The following is a 21,433-nucleotide window of genomic DNA, read 5'->3' on the forward strand; positions in this document are numbered from 1 at the left end:
CTGGCAGACAATTTGCATTCTTCTGCACGAAAGCTGTGCATGGGACGCTCTTGGACTTTCCAGCATGACAATGACCCTAAGCACAAGGCCAAGTTGACCCTCCAGTGGTTAGAGCAGAAAAAGGTTAAGGTCCCTGAGTGGCCATCACAGTCTCCTGACCTTAATATCATCGAGCCACTCTGGGGAGATCTCACACATGTATGCAAGATGACCAAAGACCTTGCATGACCTGGAGGCATTTTGCCAAGACGAATGGGCAGCTATACCACCTGCAAGAATTTGGGGCCTCATAGACAACTATTACAAAAGCCTGCACGCTGTCATTGATGCTAAAGGGGGCAATACACAGTATTAAGAACTAAGGGTATGCAGACTTTTGAACAGGGGTCATTTCATTTTTTTCTTTGTTGCCATGTTTTGTTTTATGATTGTGCCATTCTGTTATAACCTACAGTTGAATATGAATCCCATAAGAAATAAAAGAAATGTTTTTGCCTGCTCACTCATGTTTTCTTTAAAAATGGTACATATATTACCAATTCTCCAAGGGTATGCAAACTTTTGAGCACAACTGTAGTAAGAAAGTATGGATATATTCGGATGCAGATTCGATCTGCAATGCATCTTCAGTGACCACTTGTGTCTGGATCAAGAGACCTTCAACCTCGATGTTGTTGTCTAGCGCAGTGGTTCTCAACCAGGGGTCCGGAACTCACTAGGGGGCCTCAGTACACTTCCAAGGGGGTCTCAAGTTGGCTTAAAATTTAAAATAAGAAATATTAAAATAATTCAACATAATTAAAATGCTAAAAAATACTTTAAGATGTATGTCTACAAATTATAAACAGAATCTTTCTGAAACTTCTAGAATAAAAAATTATCCATGATTAATTATTTTAATTACATTTACCAATGGGACACGAATACACAGGTACTACTAAATCATACAATGTTATTAAAAATAAAAATAATATATAATAGACCAACTCCCAGTCAGCATATGGCCAAGTAATGTGGCTTGTGATCTCTCACGTGCCGTCCATTACAGGCACCTCACAACAACACCATGATGTGCCAAGCAGCAAGATTCTAATACATACGGCATGCATAGTTTACAGTTAGTGGTGGTTCAGGACAATATTTACTGAAAATTGAGACAAATTTGCAGAGCGATCCCAACTCTAATTCTAGCTGAAGGCAGTAGGATACAGAAGACGGGGCAAGTTGACCAATCAGATGAAAGCAGCGTTTCAGTGCTGCTCACATGTGCGTATCAAATATTCAAGGATAAATACATTTTTTAAACACTGAAGGAAAACAAAATTTGAGCCTTTCCCCCCAATCTCCTTTATTCCTTTTTAAATAGAAAATGAAATGGTCAACAGGAAATTAGTTTGTATCTGCATATTTTATTTATCAGTGTTAAAACCAAAAAAGAACAAAAACAAATTTTTAGTTTTTCATTTTTGGGTTAAAAAAAGAAAAAGGAATGGACGCAAAAGTACACGGTCCTAGCAAACAACAGATATTCCAATATGAATTGCAAATATATATATATATATATATATATATTTAAACAGCTCCCCTCTTCTGTTGATTGAACAAACAGAAAGTCCATTGGTCGAGTCAATGTTGTGTTGATCGCCACAAAGACAGTGTTTAAAGTTTTCAAGAAAATTAACCTATTAATGGCTTACATATAGCTGTCTCTGCATATTAAGCTGGAATAGGAGAAAGTATTTTAACACCGAAAAAGTTACACACATTAGCTTTCAGTAGAATTAAAACAGTAAAATAAAAAAACTGCAGTAAGTCTAATTTGTTACATTACATAAGTATTTACTTATTACTAAAAAAGTAATCCATTCCCAATTACTAATTACTTCTCTAAATTTACAATCAGACCACTATAATGATTTCCTCATGTGATATCACATTATGGGCCATATTTTAAAGCACTAGCGCTAAGCGCAAAGTCAGTGGGCATGGCCATGAAAGTTTGGTATTTTCGTGCAAGCACGCCCTAAGTCTAGGCGCAAGTGGGTTTGGCGAAAGCGCTAGTGGGTTGGGTCAAGTGCAGTTTAATTCTGAGGTTTTACTCCGGTTATTGCACCGAATGCGTCCTATTATATAGTCCATTCCCTGTCAGGCACCTGTGATTTAAACAAAGACAGCACATTCATAAGAATTTGTTAGTCAAACTTTTTTCGGTGTGGAATGAATTAGAAGAATAGAAATATGGACAAATGTTCTTTTGTGCATTAACTGCATCCTTGTTGAATGTCTAGCATCTTTCCAGTGACATGCATCATTTATTCAGATGGAAAATGTGGTTCTCGTCAGGATTTGGATGTAGGATCCGTTAAATTCTAGAGAATGTAAGTATTATTAATCATAGTGATACAGAAATCATTGCTAGTGTTAACAGTTATTGTATCGACCTTGGCTGTGGATCGAGAGATTGCTTGTTCATTTTTGTTTTGGCGCTTCACTAACAAGTTGATTTTGCTTTAAAATTTTAATTAATTTAAACACGAAAAACTTCAACCAAAAATATTTGGATTCTAATTACATTTTAAACTAAACGGAAATGTAGTTAAATAACAAAGTGTTCAAAAAATCGAATATAATTTATAAAACATTATTTAATGTTTCACTATATTTCAGAGTTTGTACATGAACTTTATTACCACCCAAACTGCAAATGCAGGAACTGATTTTAGACTTGCGCTGAGAAGAGGTGCTTCTCAAATATCTTAGTGCAATGACCTTTTTCTCAGGAAAATAGCAAATTGCGGGACTTCATTTGCATACAATATACCCACCATTTGCAAACATACACCCACGTATAGTGCAAACACTCCCACCCACAGCCATTTGCACTTAGCGCTGGCATGAAGATTGCATAAGACATAACGCGTAGTGCTGCGCTCCTTAGTACGCTCAAGAAATATACAGTATGTAAATGTCTGTTATGTCAAATATCTTCATTAGGAGAGTACTAAATAAAAAAACAAACTGATTTTGTTTTTAAATGATGAACATCATTTTGGACACAAACTTATGCGCTCAACTGTACTATTGTATAGACTGAAATTTGTATTTCAATATTTACTATTTTAATACATTTTAAGACAGTATTGAATTTAGTTTAGATAAATTTGTCAGAATATTTCTGTCATTTTGTTGAATTTTTTTTGTTTTTTTTGATAACATGGTGGCTGATACCATGATCCCACAGTTTGATAATTGTAATAACCATGGTATTTTGGTGGAAACTTTGATTACCACAGCATTTTTGTAAGGAGTACAGTGGCATAATCCAAATAAACCATAATCCAAAGTAGACGTGACAATTTTCACCCACATTTAAATAAATGCTGTGTTGAACAAATATAAAACATGTTCAGGGTTCTGATCATTTATTGGTTAACATGCCCATAAGCGTATAGCTCACGGTCAGCATAGCAGCATTTTTCACCAGTCAAATACATATATACACAGTTACAAACAAAGTGAAACCGCACAGGAGACCTTACACTGTAAACATCTAATACATAAGAAATTAAGAAAAGAAAAAAGTTACAATGATAAAGATACTCTCAAGTCTTGATTCATTCTTTTTGAAGACCTATGCCAAACTCTGCTCACTATGTAACCAATAACTTACCATTGAAAAAAAAAAAAACAGTATTATGATAATGTGCTAAAGAACTAGTGACATAATATAGAACAACAGTACCACACTTTGGCTGTTGGAACTACAGAGAAAAGAAAACACTCTACTGGATCATGATTCTCCATAACATTTGATATGAACAAATTGTGAAGTGATTACCTGATCGGGAATAGCTGACACTGATTACAGATCTTGATTTTTTTTATTTTTTTGTTGCAACCTTGTATGATTCTTTATTAACTGCTGCTTAATCCACCTAGAATGGGAGGCCACATATGAGCAGGTATAATTTGGTACAAATCCTGTAGGGAAAGGTCAACTGGCCCAGGGTCTATGACTCTCGGCTGATTCTGGTGGCCGATATGATGAGTTCCAACTCTGTCCCTGAGAGCATTGCGCATGTTCCTCTATCCTATATGTCATTGTGTCAGCTCAAAGCCACATGAGCAACTGTGCAAATATTCCTGAAGAAAGAATAATGGTAAATATTGGGGGGAAAAATACTCATGTAAACTGAACGACAATAGAATTAGTCCATGTCTCCTCCACTGATCAGCATAATTTAGCTCACACAATCCCATCGTAAGGTCAACCGTGTGGTACTGTGGGGAGTGAGTGACTTCTGCAACACAGTGTTACTGAGAAAATGTCTCGTCTCTTAGCAACATGCAGGAGCTGTCCTGGTTCTCCACACGACGCTTTGAGCCCAGCAAAGCTTCAAGAAAAAGATTCACGAGAAGAGATTCATCACTTATAATGCTCTATTTTGGTTTCAATAACTAATATAAAGGTTGTTATTATAGCTTTCAACATTTACCAACATGCTTAACTAGGGATCTATCTATCCATCCATCCATCCATCCATCCACAGTTGAAGTCATAAGTGTACATGCACCTTAGCCAAATACATTTAAACTAAGTTTTTCCACAATTCCTGACATTTAATCGTGGAAAACATTCCCTGTCTTAGGTCAGTTAGGATCACTACTTTATTTTAAGAATGTGTAATGTCAGAATAATAGTAGAGAGAATGATTTATTTCAGTTTTTATTTCTTTCATCACATTCCCAGTGGGTCAGAAGTTTACATACACTTTGTTAGTATTTGGTAGCATTGCCTTTAAATTGTTTAACTTGGTCAAAAGTTTTGGGTAGCCTTCCACAGGCTTCTCACAATAAGTTGCTGGAATTTTGGCCCATTCCTCCAGACAGAACTGGTGTAACTGAGTCAGGTTTTTAGGCCTCCTTGCTTGCACACGCTTTTTCAGTTCTGCCCACAAATTTCCAATCAGATTGAGATCAGGGCTTTGTGATGGCCACCCCAATACCTTGACTTTGTTGTCCTTAAGCCATTTTGCCACAACTTTGGAGGTATGTTTGGGGTCATTGTCCATTTGGAAGGCCAATTTGCGACCGAGCTTTAACTTCATGTCTGATGTCTTGATATGTTGCTTCAATATATCCACATAATTTTCCTTCTTCATGATGCCATCTATTTTGTGAAGTGCACTCCTGCAGCAATGCACCCCCACAACATGATGCTGCCACCCCCATGCTTCATGGTTGGGATAGTGCTCTTCGGCTTGCAAGCATCATTTTCCTCCAAACATAACGATGTTCATTATGGCCAAACAGTTAAATCTTTGTTTCATTAGACCAGAGGACATTTCTCCAAAAAATAAGATCTTTGTCCCCATGTGCACTTGCAAAAAGTAGTCAGGCTTTTTTTATGGCAGTTTTGGCTTCTTCCTCGCTGAGCAGCCCTTCAGGTTATGTAGATATAGGACTCGTTTTACTGTGGATATAGATACTTGTCTACCTGTTCCCTCCAGCATCTTCACAAGGTCCTTTGATGTTGTTCTGGGATTGATTTGCACAAACTACGTTTATCAGTAGGAGACAGAATGCATCTGCTTCCTGAGTGGTATGATGGCTGCGTGGTTCCATAGTGTTTATACTTAAGTACTATTCTTTGTACAGATGAACGTGGTACCTTCAGGCATTTGGAAATTGCTCCCAAAGATGAACCAGACTTGTGGAGGTCCACAATGTTTTTTTCTGAGGTCTTGGCTGATTTCTTTTGATTTTTCCATGATGTCAAGTAAAGATGCACTGAGTTTTAAGGTAGGCCATGCACATGTACACCTCCAATTGACTCCAATTAGCCTATCAGAAGCTAATTGTCTAATGGCTTGACATAATTTTCTGGAATTTTCCAAGCTGCTTAAAGGCACAGTTATCTTAGTATATGTAAACTTCTGACCCACTGGAATTGTGCAGTCAATTAAAAGGGAAACAATCTGTCTGTAACCAATTGTTGGAAAAATTACTTGTGTCATGCACAAAGTAGATTTCCTAAACGACTTGCCGTAACTATAGTTTGCTAATATTAAATCTGTGGAGTGGTTAAAAAAATTAGTTTTAATGACTTCAACTTAAGTGTATGTAAACTTCTGACTTCAACTGTATGTATGTATCTATCTATCTTATTTTATTTTTAGCAGTGGTGCTTTAAAGGGGATGAATTAAAAGATGCGACTTCACAAATAGTTTTAACACGCCAACAGCATGAACAGAACAGAACGTACTTTCTTCAGCAGAACACAAATGATAATTTTTAGAAGAATATTTAGCTCTGTAAGTCCATACAATGCAAGTGAATCGATGCCAACATTTTGAAGCTCCAAAATGTATATAAAGTCATTATAAAAGTAATCCACATGACTCCAGTGGTTTACTCCATGTCTTCAGAAGTGTTATGAAAGGTGTGGGTGAGAAACAGATAAATATTTAAGTCATTTTTTGCTTGAAATGTTTCTCCCTGCCCAGTAGTGGGCAATATGCATGAAGAATGTGAATCACCAAAAACACAAGAAGAATGTGAAATTAATCTGTTTCTCACCCACACCTATCATATCGCTTCTGAAGACAATGATTTAACCATTGGAGTCTTATGGATTATGTGTGATTTTTCGAGTGTCAACATTTTAGCACCCATTCACTTGCACTGTATGGACCTACAGAGCTGAAATGTTATTCTAAAATTCTTCATTTGTGTTCTGCAGAAGAAAGAAAGTCATTCACATCTGAGATGGCATGAGGGTGAGTACATTTTTGGGTGAACTATGTCTTTAAGTGTGCTAAACGTTAACTGGGTAATTCTGTCAACAGTGTAAAAAAAAAAAAAAATGCCAGCATTATAACATGGTTTTAAACAGATATAGGTACGAATATTACTAAAATCCGTTGTTGCATTATGTGCCAATGGTGCAAGTTAAAATGTTTTATTTCTTTTTGGGTTTTTTTCCCCAAAGTTGGACAGCCTAAAACTTCAGAAGTATTAAAGATATCTTCATATTGCATACTCTTAATCATAGTGTATTTTGGACTCTTTGGAATACATAATGGTATATTTGTGTTATTATTTTTTCTTCAGATCTTTGTTTTTTTGGACAAGAAAAACTGGCTTCTTACAATGTGACCAACATTTGGTTTTTACATTTAACAATTTACACTAACAATCAATAGTGCCGCATTGAAAGACCTATCTCTTTGGGATTTCACTATATAGGGCCTTAAAAATTATGAAACAGAAAGGATTTTGTATAGAAATGGTGTATTCATCCCCTTTGTAGCACCGCCTCAAAGTAGCGCTTGTGTAACAAATTCAGCACCTTTAACAATGAATTTCAAGAAAATTAATATGATATTGTTTTGTGCAACAAAAGGTTATACATATTTTATCCATTTATTAGTTGTATATCTGTCCATCTAAAGGTGCATTCTTACATTCAGTCAGCGCTTTTTTTTTAGATCTTGATCTATGCAAAAATACAAATGGACATCTGTGTTGCATCACCCCTCACTAATTTTTACAGCACCTTGTGACATGAATGTTGCATTTTTGAGACAGCGTATCAAGTAAAACCTCTTAAGTTCAGTCAACAGCATTTGTGGCATAATGTTGATTTCCACAGAAAACAATTTCAACTCGTCCGTCAAAAGAAAATATATATATTTTTTTTAAATTGTGGTTACAGTAAGGCACTTACAATTAAAGTAAATGGAGCCAGTCCATAAATGCTTAAATACACACAACTTCAAAAGTAAAGCCACAAGACATATTATACAAGTTAACATGATTTTGTTGTGATAAAATTGCTAACTAACCTTATTTGTGTAAAGTTACACTCACTGAGCACTTTATTAGGAATACCTGTACATCTATATATTCATGCGATTATCTTATAAGCCAATCGTGTGGCAGCAGTGCAATGCATAATATCATCCAGATACGGGTCAGGAGCTTCAGTTAATGTTCATATCAATCATCAGAATGGGGAGAAATGTGATCTCAGCAGTTTGGAGCGTGGCATGATTGTTGGTGCCAGATGGGCTGGTTTGAATATTTCTGTAACTGCTGATATCCTGGGATTTTCACGCACAACAGTCTCTAGAATTTACTCCGAATGGTGCCAAAAAGAAAAAACATCCAGTGAAGGACAGTTCTGTGTTGATGAGAGTGGTCAACAAAGAATAGTCAGACTGGTTCGAACTGACAAAGTCTATGGTAACACAGATAACTGCTCTGTACAACTGTGGTGAGAAAAATATCATCTCAGAATGCTATTCTGAGATGCATGGCGCTGTTTTAGTGGCACGAGGTGTCTTTGCCTGCTGCAGTGCATCTCGTTGATGTCCAGTGTTTTGCATATTCATAATTACAGGCTGTTATAATGTAGTCCATTACAAAAAAGTACAAAAATGCCATAATGATATGTCAAGATTCGCTGGCCAACTCAATGAAAGAGTGCTCAGACAACGCGTCTCTCTGCTCTTCTTTCACGATCCCTTAATTATCTTAAGTACGCAGCTTCATGGAGCTGCGCACTGTCTAGCTGTTTGAAAGGAAGAACTCACCTGGTGTGTGCGTGCTTCTGTAGAGAGTTGAGTGCTGTCTCTGCCCCGAACAAAAAGGCACGATGCGCTGTGTTTGAGCTTGTTGTCCAGACCTCCAAAAATCATTACATAATCTACCTCAGAATTAATAATAAGCCCCGTCTTTGACACGTTTGTGTATAGTTAATTTCAAATAATTTCAAATTTAGTAAAAAGTCACCGATCATCGTTTTCATGGTTGATCATTACTGTCACTTCCGAGTACTTGAGTCCATCCCTAATTAGCACGTATAATGTTTACATCTTGTAGCTATACTTTCGAAATAGTGTGTATTTCAGCATTTATGAAATGGCCCCATTCACTTCCATTGTAAATATCGTACTGTAACTGCTTTTTAAAATAAATGAGGGAAGAGTCAAAGTTTTTGGTGGTAATCAACATTGTGCCACAAATGCTGTTGTTTAACTTGTGCTGAACCTGTCCTGTACCATTCCTTCTTTTAAAAAAGCATCTCAACACCCCTGCATTCTGCTCCATTCTGTTTAACAATGTGTAGCTGATTTTGAACAACATAATGAGTCCTGCAAATTACCCATGAGAAACACGTCGCTCAGGGTCTGGTGGACCCTAATGATCCAGGGCTAGTCAAGTCAATCTTGAAAATATAAGGCTAAAAACACATGTTTTTCTCAAAACGAGCTAATTTTGTTTTTTGACTTGGATGGTAGAGCATATGCTTACCATTTTTGTGTTTCATTGATTTGGATCTTCTTGGTGAATTTGGATTCTGTATAAAGAGAAAAAGACATCAAACATTAGTCTTGTTGTGTGGCTTGTTTAGCAGCCAGCATATGCATATAAAACAAATTAAAAGACACAGTAAAGGAGAATAAGCAACGTGAAAGGGCAGGTATTGTATGCTACAGTCCAACACTGATTAGTGAGCAAGTTTGTCTTGTGGTGAACTGCTTGTAGCCAAAAATAAAAAATTAAAACAAAAAACAGTTGACATGAATTATGGATAGGAATTCTACAGCTAGATTGCCCCACATTCTGCAGCTACATGTTGAAAGGTCATCTACGAGCATGAAATAACATCTGTAACAGTAAATTGAACTTACCAAAAGTACAGGTTGTTTCAAAGAATGTAAAAATACCTTATCTGACTTTCTCTTCTTGGCTGGAAAGCAAAAGGTTAACAAATGTTAAAGGACATGAAATTTAGTCTTTAAATTTAAACACTGGTCTATGAAGATATTGCAATGAAAAGTCAATACATAATACCGTTAGTCCCACCTTTCTTTTCTGCCCCATAAGACCAGTCATTGTCGTTGACATCATCATTGTCTTCTTGATCACTCTCTGATTTGTTTGTGTTGTTGCCGCTGGCAATTCTGAATAATAGGAAGCAGGTTCACATCTTTAATCGTACTGCAATTTTCATTTCAATTAGGGATGTTGACGGTTAACCGATTAACCAGCATTAACAATTTATTCAACTGATACTATCGTTTTAAAAATTATTATTGTTGTTTTAGAAGAAACCACTAAAGAGAAGTAATTTGATGGGTTTATCACATAGGGCACATTACAAACACACAAAGGCACTATTTAATGCCTAAACCACGGTCTTCCTCTCAGTCTGAAATATCGGGAAATATGAAGCATGCAGCTAAAAAGAGCTTATGTATTACCATTTCATCCATGAAGACCACATGTTCTGATGCAAATTATTCAATACTTCTTTAAAGTTTAGTAGTAGCAAGAGCACAATGCAGAACCATAAAATAAAAAACCATAAAAAAAAAAACCTCTGCAAGCCTCGACATTTAAAAGTGTACACCGATCAGCCACAACATTAGAAACAGCGCCAAAACAGCGCCAACCCGCACCTCAGAATAGCATTCTGAGATGATATTCTTCTCACCACAATTGTACAGAGCGGTTATCTGAGTTACCGTAGACTTTGTCAGTTTGAACCAGTCTGGCCATTCTCTGTTGACCTCTCTCATCAACAAGATATTTCCGTCCGCAGAACTGCCGCTCACTGGATGTTTTTTGTTTTTGGCGAAAATCCCAGGAGATCAGCAGTTACAGAAGAACTCAAACCAGCCCGTCTGGCACCAACAATCATCCATGCGATTATCTAATCAGCCAATCGTGTGGCCTTGTTGATGAGAGTGGTCAACAGAGAATGGCCAGACTGGTTCGAACAGACAATGTCCACGGTAACTCAGATAACCGCTCTGTACAATTATGGTGAGAAGAACAGTATCTCAGAATGCTATTCTGAGATGCGGGTTGGTGCTGTTTTGCCGGCACAAGGGGGACCTACACAATATTAAGCAGGTGGTTATATTGTTGTGGCTGATCGGTGCGTTTACAGCCCTGCATTTCATCCATGTTGCCAGTAACACTTGTTAACAAACCATGTTTAGGCTTTGTTAAAGGCCTTTGCCTTTAGCCTTAGCAAGATCGCACCGATTCTGCTTAATCAAAGTCTTTTTAGCAAGTCAGTCCACTCTGCGGCCATCTTTAGAATGCTCTCGGGCAGATTGGGCAGCTATTTTTCTATGTAAACAAGTGGCATACAAATGCAGCTCCTATCTACTTGAATAGGGAAAGACAGAAATCTCCAAAACGGTTGGTCAAGATTACGATCAAAGAACATATTTAAAATCAGCAGTAAAGTCTGACAAAACTGGTATCATAAATTATTTACATCAGATTGTGATAAAAAAAAACACTATTTTCCCAGCTTGTCTAGCAAATGCGCATACACTTTCTCAAGTTGACTGACAGGCGATGTCTGTATCTAAAAGGTGATTGGCTCTTTTACCTGTAAGGTGGGACTTCCTTTTCTACATCTGCTGACCATTCCAATTTCTCCATTCATTTCAATAGAAGTCGCCCGTCTCTGCTAAATAGTCTCTGGCTTAATAAAGGGGCGGTCACAGCACTCCATTCACAACCGTTCAAACGCATATGAATGCGGGATACCAGAAATGCAAGACCACACAAAGAAATTCCGTATGGCGCTGCTTACCAAAGTTCAAGTTTGCAAAGTCTGAACTGCAAATCTGCATAACGAGAGGACACGTGACCAATAGAAAATTGAAACGTCACACACTGGCCTCTTGGCTCAAATCAAAGGATACATATTTCAAAGCTGTGTGTTTTTGTTGCTGGAAAGTAGGTACACAACATATTTTAACATTTTTAATTTAAGGGGGGCCTGGGTAGCTCAGTGAGTAAAGACGCTGACTACCACCTCTGGAGTTGTGAGTTTGAATCCAGGGTGTGCTGAGTGGCTCCAGCCAGGTCTCCTAAGCAACCAAATTGGCCCGGTTGCTAGGGAGGGCAGTCACATGGGGTAACCTCCTCGTGGTCGCGATTAGTGGTTCTCGCTCTCAATGGGGCACGTGGCAAGCTGTACGTGGATCGCGGAGAGTAGCATGAGCCTCCACATGCTGTGAGTCTCCACGGTGTCATGCACAACGAGCCACGTGATAAGATGCGTGGATTGACTGTCTCAGAAGTGGAGGCAACTGAGACTTGTCCTCTGCCACCCAGACTGATGTGAGTTACCGCGCCACCATGAGAACCTACTAAGTAGTGGGAATTGGGCATTCCAAATTGGGAGAAAAAATAAATAAATAATAATAAACCAAACATTTTTAATATAATATTATTTGTTATTTGTGAAGTGTTATTTTACTAAAACCAGAAGCCCTAACGTATGACAACAAATCCTGGTCCGTTCGCATTGTCTGAAAAAATGTGTGTGCTCAAAGCCTATTGTGACCACCCCTTAAGCCAACAATGCGTGTAACGCATAAGAATAAACCGATCAACATCGGTAGATTTTTGCCCATTACGCCGGTTTTGCTTTGCAAGTAGTCGACGGATCTTAACAGCTCATGCAATGTGCGCACGTGTTTACGGTTTGAGATCAAAAGCAGAGAATAAGATGATTATTTCAAATGTCATGTAAATGCAGATTTCATGCTTTGTCGGATTTTTGAAATAAGCTGATTTTTGGAAGTAATAAGCGTATTGGTATGCATGTAAACGGGCTCATTAACTCAACCAATGGCATGAGTTTGGAAAGGGATTATCTGTTTGGCTGCCTATGGCAGGTGGGGAAAGTGTTTAGCAAATGTGTTTTGTGCCTCTACTGAAGTTAAGCTTTAGTCATAATACCTGCGGTTGGCAATGCGACTGCTGTTGCGGCCCATACCGAGACATTTCTCCAGGTGAGGAGCAAAGCGAGATGCAGCAATGCTCCGACTGCAGTTGGGACACACACACTCTTTGTTTTTCCACTGGTTATATACTTGCCCAAAAATATCTACTCCAGGCTGGTCCACAATTTCTACAAGAGACACAGATGACAACAGAGTTTCAGTTTGGATTTTCAGTTAAATGTGACTTAAATTTCGGTCTGTTCCTTAAACAAAGCTATTGTATGGCTTCAGAAGACTTTTATGTAGCTTTTTTTTTAATCCTTTTTGCAAATTGACAATACAAATTACCATCCACTTTCATTGTATGGAAAATTGTAGAGTGAACTCTCCTGAACAGAGTTCTTTTCCATGGAAAAACAAATGTCATATAGGTTTGGAATGACATAAGTGCGAGTAAATGATGAGAGAATTTTCATTTTTTGGTGAAGTATTCCTTTACATGTCAAAATCAGCTGCTTTTAACCATTACATATGAGTAAAAAGCAGATACTAGCTCATGAAAAATCTTGCAGTCAGTACCAAAATGACAATTTTGTCACACACTTCAGCTGGCACGTTAGCAGTGTAAGCGTAAAATTGAACTTCTCAAATAAAGTACCAGTATATCAAACCATTGTATGTGTAATCATTGACCCCTGCTGATAGTGCAGATATCAGAAAGTTCAGTCTAGAGACATTTTTTTCAGTTTAGTTTAGATAGGGAAATGAACTTTTATTACAGATATGACACAAATGGATGTGGTTTAAGCCCCGGAATGGCAGTTACATGAACTGTCTGACTCTTACCAAAGTCCTTCATACTATCCTGGTCTGTATCATCTAGGAAAAAATATCCCTGTTTGACAGCCCTGTGAACCTCAAAACAAAGACCCAAACAGGCATCCTCCACCAGGTCAGACAGGATCTCTTGAGCAAAGCCCTATGGGAGAAGGCACAATACATGCGTCGATAAATGTGTATGACAAAATAATTTTCTGTCACTAAGTAAACAAATGATGAAATAAGAGTACAATGTAGACCACGAGACAGCTTTGTGATGCAGTTTTGAAATACCAGCATAACCCGTTTGTTGGGAAAACTATGCAAATTTGCTGAATATGACAACACATGAAAGACAATGCTGTACCCACTCACCTCCATCTTACTGTTGTCCATACTGGACAGACACACGTCCTCCATTTTCATTTGCAAAAGGTCCGGGACAATGCACTGCTGTCTACATGCTGTAGTACTAGTGCAACAGTCATCGGCTGAGGAGAGACTGCAACAACAAACCAAACAAAGGAAGATAAGAGACACAGGCAGGCATGAGACAGCAAAATATGCTGGCTGACGCTTTGATAAAGATATTCAAAACACGAGTCTTCATCATTGACATCTGCATTTCATTATAATATCGAGAATGAACAATTATATCACCCAAGGGCGTATTTTTGTCTTGAACATTGGGGGGGAAGCAGTAACATGTTTCCATTGATCATGGTATAAATATTGGGGGGCGGTTGTACTTGCTTGTTTTCATTATTGGGAGGGTTACCTCTTAATTTACCCTCTTAATGTCAGTTTTCCTATTAACAAAAGATAAAAGACATCGCATAACCTTGTCAAAAGAAATTCGCGTCAAACAACGAATCGCGACATTGCGCATAGCCCGCCTCGCTCTGAATCGCGTTTTAGACTGAAATAACATGTTAATTCCAGTAGCTGGGATACAGATCAAATAAAAAGCTTTAAGGACCTAAGATGATAAACGACAAGGTTTGTTACTGAACATAATTGCTGCAAAAATTGTGTTAAAAAGACGTTTAAAGGGGAAGGTTTGTTTCTAATTTATTTAATAGCTTGTACTGACATGGACTTGACTTGTAAGAGGTTATACCTTATGTCTGGAAAAATATTGTAACCTAAATTGTGGCGTGATTGCCAGAATTAATCTTTATTATTTGTTCATTCCTGTCACTCACCAGCTGTGGAATGGAGGTTGTTTGTCTTTTCTGTCTGTTCACTGCACTGACTGTGCCTGCTCATCTGATCAAATCAATGGATTAAAAAACTTAATAGGAATTGAGCGGTTATTTGTCGCACTAACGGACTGCGAATAAAAGGTAACATACACAAAAGGTCCAAACAGACATTTGCGTTGCGGTATTTCCTCACATACAACAACAAAGTTCCACTTTCATGGTTGAATCTGTAATGCCCGTCTGCAGACTGCCATTTCCCTTCACTCAGACCCGGCGAATCGATCATCAGCAATCGATACTGTTTCGCTCATCGCTGAATCGCTTAGCCAGGTCTGAGTTAAGGAGCAAGAGTGTCCGCCCACGTTCTTCCTCAGTCAGCAAGTCCATCACGAGAGTGCATTAAAGTGTGAATTTGGTACAAACTTCAAGACTTTAGTCAGATGATGGCATTTTTAAACATGATGTTTTTCATATACATGCATTTTTACAAATTATTATTTGAAAAGTCATGAGATTGGTAGATAGGGTGACCATACGTCCTCTTTTTCCCAGACATGTCCTCTTTTTTGGACCTTAAAAAAGCGTCCGGCCGGGATTTCTACATTTGCGAAAATGTCCGGGATTTGGCTTTAGTTGCATTATGATGTGCATCATTGTGTGCGCGCGCATATTTGCATTGCTTTAACCCCTCTTTGTAAGTCCCGCCTTCTCGCACACCAATTGGTCGATTATAAGAGGCTTGCAGCAACTATTGGCCAAATTCCTGCCTGTCAAAATCGCGAGGTGCTGTTGTGTTCAGCATCAAACAGTTGCTTGACAGTAGCAGCAAATTACAGCTGAGTGGAAACAATGCCCAAACGGAAGTGCAAATTTACAGAAGATTTGCACAAAAAATTCCCATGCTTTCATCCAGGTCGAGATCCGTGGGAAGCAGAATGTAAGACATGTAAAGCTGGCACTTATGTGTCAGTTGCTAATAAAGGTGCAAGTGATTCAGAAGCACACATTAGCTCTGCGAAGCAAAAAGGGTCAGCAGCAAAAGGTGAAAAGTTCATCAGGTAAATTAACAGACTGCTTTTTGCGACCAGGTAAAATTATCACATTGCTTCATTTTCCATGGAAGCCCCCCCACCCCCCATCATTGGTAGATAGGGTAAAGGAACACACTTCAAACTAACTCAGATATTTATTTTATTAAATAATTCCAAGCAACTCTGACAATAAAGAATTAGACATTCTAATCAAGAATTTCTGAAAAAGTACACATTTCATAACAACAAAACCCATCATTTTAGATATTTAGAGAACAAATAAACATGATTCAGACACATGGATGGTTACAGGCAGTTGTTTAGAACACAGTCAAATGTGTAGGATGAACATACAGTCTCACACACCGCCATAGATCACAAAAATAATTTGAAAATACACACAGCCACACTTCTGCATGTATATACTGTATATCACTTTTACACCGAACATTGCTATTTCAATAAATATCTCTCTCTCCCGAACTGGCGTCTCCGGCTGCCCTTTATCTCGCTTTCCCGCTGATCAGCTTCTTCAGCGCCGGTCTGACTAACTCCCCCCTATCTCTGGAGGGGAGACGCTGCCCTTCCGGCCGTTATGTCAGTCGGTGGTCCACCCCGCCTGCTGCAAACCTGGGGGAGAGATGAGGGGAGGCATGGGGAGAGGGAAAGGTGAGCGGTGGTACACACACACAGAGAGAGAGAGAGAGAGAGAGAGAGAGAGAGAGAGAGAGAGAGAGAAAGAGAGAGAACAACTTGCTCGCAGGCTCCCGGACGTTCTGTAGCCCTCTGGCGTACGCCAGCTTGCTCCTCCTCCGTCGGATGGCAGCAAGTCCTCCAGCCCCAGGCAGATGGCCGTGGCTGCTCCCCTGGTGGATGGCAGTGGCATGGACTCCGCGACAGTTACTTTTATGAACGTAAACTTCCTCAAGAAAAACTATTCAATAAAAACTGAATTCCATATCTCTTGAAAACTAAATCAACAAAGTTTTGAACCAGTTATAGGCTACACATCAGACTAAAAAGTGATACTATATATACAAGAAAAGCAAGTGATCCATTATTGACAATCAGGAACAAAAAGGATTATTAAAATCAATATTTAATCCGAGATTGACATCGCCTCGTCTGCCCTGATTTTCTCTCCATCTCGGAAAACTCAAGTCTGCTGTGACTGGTCGAGAGGATCTGTTGGGTAGTAGTCCACTGTGAAGCCTGTACTGATGCGGGGAGTGTGGTGTCATGTCCTGTGTGGACAGCATGCAGAGCGGCAGGTGCTACACAACAAGGAACAAGCACAGGTTTCCCACATTTTACTCTTATCCAGGGCCATAACTACAATATACATTATTGAGGGGGACAAGTCCCCCCAATAATCAGATATGGCCAGATCGTCCTATTCAATATTTGATATCCTTGATGATTTTCTGCTGCAGTCCATTATGCACTGCTGTCTAACTGTCATGAGGTTGTTGCAGAAATAACATAATGGTTTAAAAAAGTTAAATTTTTAGCTTATTTTTAAACCAACAGTAAATTCCAAGGGTGCAAATCCATTTGCTGAAATTCACCGTTTTGAACTGACAATATGTCATTTACAGTACATGATTCTAATGTTATTCATAATTGTGAATGTAAAAACATTAACGGAGTAGTTTCAATGTATCAGGCTTAAGACAAAGAGCGAATGTGTGTATATTTTAAAGGAATTGAATGAATGTGGTAATTTGGCAGGCTTTTGATGTAGAAAATTCACTTAACCTTGTCTAAGAAAATTATCCATTAAACATAGAGCGTTATCACCCTCAGATGAGAACTAGAACACGGTAAGACTTGTGAATTTGTGACTTCTATTGTGTTTTTAGGTTTTTGCAAGTACAGTGTCATATATTTTTAATGCAAATATTATTAGGTCATAATTTATAATCAATGTTAACATTTTCTAAATAATTTCTTTATGTCTTTAATTTATTCTGAATTTTGAACAGCATCTCCTAAGAGTTTTCTTTTAAAATAGACCATTTTTAGTATGTCCTTGTCAGGTCTGTGCTCAAAAAATGACCAGTTAAAGGAGTAGTTCACCTAAAAACAGAAAATGTACTTTTACACACTCATTTACTCACCCTTATGTTTTTCAAACCCCATAGCTGTTACTTTTTCTTTGAACATAAAAATAGATATTTTAAGCAGCTCTATTCCATAGAATAACAGTTTATAGTGAGCAGGAGCTATCAAGCTTCATAAAGGACAAATACTATAAATTGTTATTAAAGATTCAGTATAAAGACATCATAACAGTAGTCCATATGACTTGTGCACTATATTCCTAGGTTTCTGGGGCTATAAAAGAGCTTTGTGTTGTATGGACTACTTTTATGGTATTTTAATAATGATTTTCATTTCTTATCTTTGGACCTTGACAATAGTGGTCAATATGAACTGAAATAAAATGAATTTTTTGTATGGAAATGAGCAAAGTTATGGTTCTTGAAGAAAAGATTTTGTTAATATTCTACTGTTGAGTAAAACACCATGAAGGACAACTTCTTTGAGACTGCACAAAAAAAGAAAGAAAGATGACTGAAACAGGCAAATTGCTAGCAATGCAGACACAATGTTTGTCTTGTACTGTGTGAACTTAACATACGTATATATATATATATATATATATATATATATATATATATATATATATATATATATACTACCTTCAAGCTGACATGCAGTCAGCTTGAACATGCAGATGTTTTAAGGGAGGCTTGGGCCAACAGAAAATCAAGTGAAGTTTTTGTTTAAGTTTTCTTAAGACTGAGAGAGAGTAATAAAACACTCACCTTTGACTGTTCGCTGTCTCCTGACTCCTTCTTTGCCCAGAACTTAGAAAGCTGCTACAACGCCGAATGCAATAATTTTCAGAATAAAGCCTTTAAATGCGATAAAGTTCCAAAAGATATATATATATATATATATATATATATATATTAAATCCATATCTTCTGAAGCGATATGACAGGTGTGGGTGAGAAACAGATCAATATTTAAGTCAGATCAAATATTTTACTATCAATCTCCACCTTTCACCAGCCCCAACCAGTAGGTGGATAAATGTGAAAGTGAAAGTCACTTCCACACCAGAATGTGGAAGTGAAAGTGTAGATTTTTAGTCTTATGAATTTACTTTTATGCTCTCTTTTTGTCCTCTTTGAACCTTCAAAGTTCTGATCACCATTCACTTGCATTGTATGGACCGACAGAGCTGAGCTATTCCTCTAAAAATTTGTGTTTAGCAGAAGAAAGAAAGGCATACACATCTGGGATGGCATGAGGGTGAGTAAATGATGAGAGAATTTTCATTTTTGGGTGAATTATCCCTTTAAGCAACTTCTGCGAGGAAGGGCAGATTTAAATTTGTTTATAAGGTACTGGGTTGATACAACATGCACTTTTGAGGATGAAATAATCACTGTATTTGCCGAAGCTGGACAGGTTAATGACATAAAATCTTTGAAAGATATTCAGAGTTTTGTCTGAGGTTCTTAGTAGTAAGTAAAGTAGATATTCACAAGCAGAACTGTATCAGAAACTGTAATCACAAGCTTGTGGATTAAAATGGTATTTGATATTTATTAATGTCTATGTTATAATTTTTTTCATCAAATTCTTGCAATTACAAATTTCATTAAAAAATCCGAACTGGAGAGGGACAATATAAGACATTTTTTTTTTCCACACAAACAAAAAGAATGAGCATAAGAGAATGCAGTACATTATATTAGATATACTGTAATGTCATATCCGAGAATAGCTTAATACAATTACCGCAAACAGCTGAGGTAAATGCAGGTTGTTGAAGGTGACAGTATAGCTACATACTGTACTGTAAGTGAAACAACAAACTGTGAGTATGGGGTGGGCACATTATTTTTCAAGCTTGTTTATTTTTTGGAAATATAAATATAAGCCCCTTATGCAATGTCTCTTTGGATTTTTGTCTTATCGCCAGTGGCATAAAAAGCGCATCTGGTTGTAGCACATTTTGGAGCAAGGCAAATCTTTAACTCTTGCAATAATACAAAGTTAACAATACCTTTAAAATGCAATAACAATATCTTTGTTGAGGTGCTTGTTCTACATGTGCATTTTACAGACCTTCATAATGTAATACCTTAAAATGTTAGGGCTGGAAGTTTGTGGAATAGTGCAAAGCTTTAGCTTTAGCAAAAATATGTAAGGCACTTTTATTGAGTTTTACATAGTCATAATGACACATTTAAGTAATATACCTGATATTAGTACATTAGCAAGATATGTATTATATAATCTGCCATGGGCAAAATGAATTATAATTAACACAGAAAAGCTGCACACACTCACAGTACACTAACTTAATTCAAAAACCTTTCCAAACTTTACTCAATGGGGGAAATGCACATTTTTTTAAGAGTTTTCTAATGACATCACAAGCTGATTGTGATAAATAAGTCTGGTAGCAGGCTGTAGGGTCTACAATGGCATTTGAGTTTCAGTATACATATCCACTCCTGGCTCCTCTTCAAATGTTGCCTTGGCATCATCAGCGTCAAGCTACAATTAAAGTACAAAGCGAGGAGATAACATAGATATTTTAGGTTTCAAGTAAAATAATCTTTTCTATACTAACTCTTTGTCCTATTCAATTTACAAAACCTCATTTAAAGGTGCAATATGTAACAATTTTCATGTAATATTCGCCCTTTTTTTGCCAATGTGTGAACGGTTTGTAACGCAATTTAAAAAATGAGCACTTCCCGAACTTCCTAGGTTGCCTATTAAAGCCTGTAGACTGATTTTCATGCGAAGGGAGCGGGTCGCTTTTGCCGGGAAAATCCAAAGGATGTGACGTTTATGCACGCTCCTGAGAGCCTTGCCTCAAAGAGTAATAGCTTCTCTTCTGCTATTCAACAGCGACAACAAACTGCAACACTAGGTAACGTTATCTTAGAGAGTTCCCAGTACAACACGACTCCTACACAAACTCAGAGTAAGCCAAAAAAAAAAAAAACAAAAAAAAAAAAACATTTAACTACTGAATCCAGTCTGGCTAAGCGGAAACGTGATTGTGGTCGAGCGAAAACTAGAGTGAACATCGGCAGGGCATTTGATTCCTGGAGGGATTTTCGTTTGGTTTTGGGGATCAAAACCGACCCTGAATTGGCGTTCTTCTTATTGGACAGGTAAGCTTACATAACTGCAAAGCATGTGAAATATAGTGCCATAAGGATTGATCTGTGTAATTTTAGCTAAACTACAATAACACATGAAATGAATGCTAGACAATGTTCAAGATAATGCAAAAAGCTCCATTCATTAGTGTAACATAACTTGGTTATACAGAAAATATATACAATCTATTATTATAAAACAATAGCGCATCGATATATCAAAATGACAGTTGTGTCAACATATTTATAATGTACAGTCTATTTTATAAACAGCTACTGTCATCATCCACCAAATTTAGCTAACAGCTATTGATAAAGCTGGCTAGCTAGCTAACGCCGACATAGGCTGTCGTATAAATGCAGTCAATGTATCATGCAAAGAAAAGTGATTACTTCAAACTACAGTCTCACATAG

At 37.6% G+C, this 21,433-nt stretch overlaps 2 protein-coding genes across 6 annotated transcripts in view; both read right to left on the reverse strand.

Annotated features, from left to right (window-relative positions):
• Positions 1–3,385: 3,385 nt before the first annotated feature.
• On the reverse strand, positions 3,386–15,063 carry LOC127427149 (ataxin-7-like protein 3). 5 transcript variants are annotated; one of them, XM_051674580.1, is made up of 8 exons: positions 14,790–15,063; positions 13,960–14,086; positions 13,612–13,744; positions 12,782–12,953; positions 9,875–9,972; positions 9,700–9,758; positions 9,320–9,365; positions 3,386–4,143 (listed from the first exon to the last, which is right to left on the reverse strand). In XM_051674580.1, exons 2-8 carry the CDS (start codon positions 14,008–14,010, stop codon positions 4,112–4,114), a joined length of 591 nt encoding a protein of 196 aa, XP_051530540.1. In that variant the 5' UTR covers positions 14,011–14,086; positions 14,790–15,063; the 3' UTR covers positions 3,386–4,111. The 5 variants fall into 5 exon arrangements, with proteins under 5 accessions (XP_051530540.1, XP_051530541.1, XP_051530536.1 ...); XM_051674581.1 differs by having other exon boundaries at positions 3,387–4,143; positions 9,736–9,758; XM_051674576.1 differs by having other exon boundaries at positions 3,387–4,394.
• A 3,985-nt stretch (positions 15,064–19,048) lies between these two features.
• Positions 19,049–21,433, reverse strand: part of slc4a1b (solute carrier family 4 member 1b (Diego blood group)) — a 38,974-nt gene continuing 36,589 nt past the window's right edge. Inside the window, exon 18 of the mRNA XM_051674471.1 lies at positions 19,049–20,401. Within this exon, the coding sequence (XP_051530431.1) occupies positions 20,321–20,401 (81 nt within the window). The 3' untranslated portion in view covers positions 19,049–20,320. The remainder of the gene's footprint in view (positions 20,402–21,433) is intronic.

Source organism: Myxocyprinus asiaticus, chromosome 36, assembly GCF_019703515.2.
Source record: "Myxocyprinus asiaticus isolate MX2 ecotype Aquarium Trade chromosome 36, UBuf_Myxa_2, whole genome shotgun sequence".
Lineage (NCBI taxonomy): Eukaryota > Metazoa > Chordata > Actinopteri > Cypriniformes > Catostomidae > Myxocyprinus > Myxocyprinus asiaticus.

Excerpts from the sequence above, each read along its gene's own strand:
- LOC127427149 (XM_051674576.1), bottom strand. The coding sequence starts at position 14,010 with ATGAAAATGGAGGACGTGTGTCTGTCCAGTATGGACAACAGTAAGATG. Across the intron at positions 13,745-13,959 it reads TGGACAACAGTAAGATGGAG|GGCTTTGCTCAAGAGATCCT; the intron begins GTGAGTGGGTAC and ends CTTCTCCCATAG. Across the intron at positions 9,973-12,781 it reads AGTCGCATTGCCAACCGCAG|AATTGCCAGCGGCAACAACA; the intron begins GTATTATGACTA and ends CCTATTATTCAG.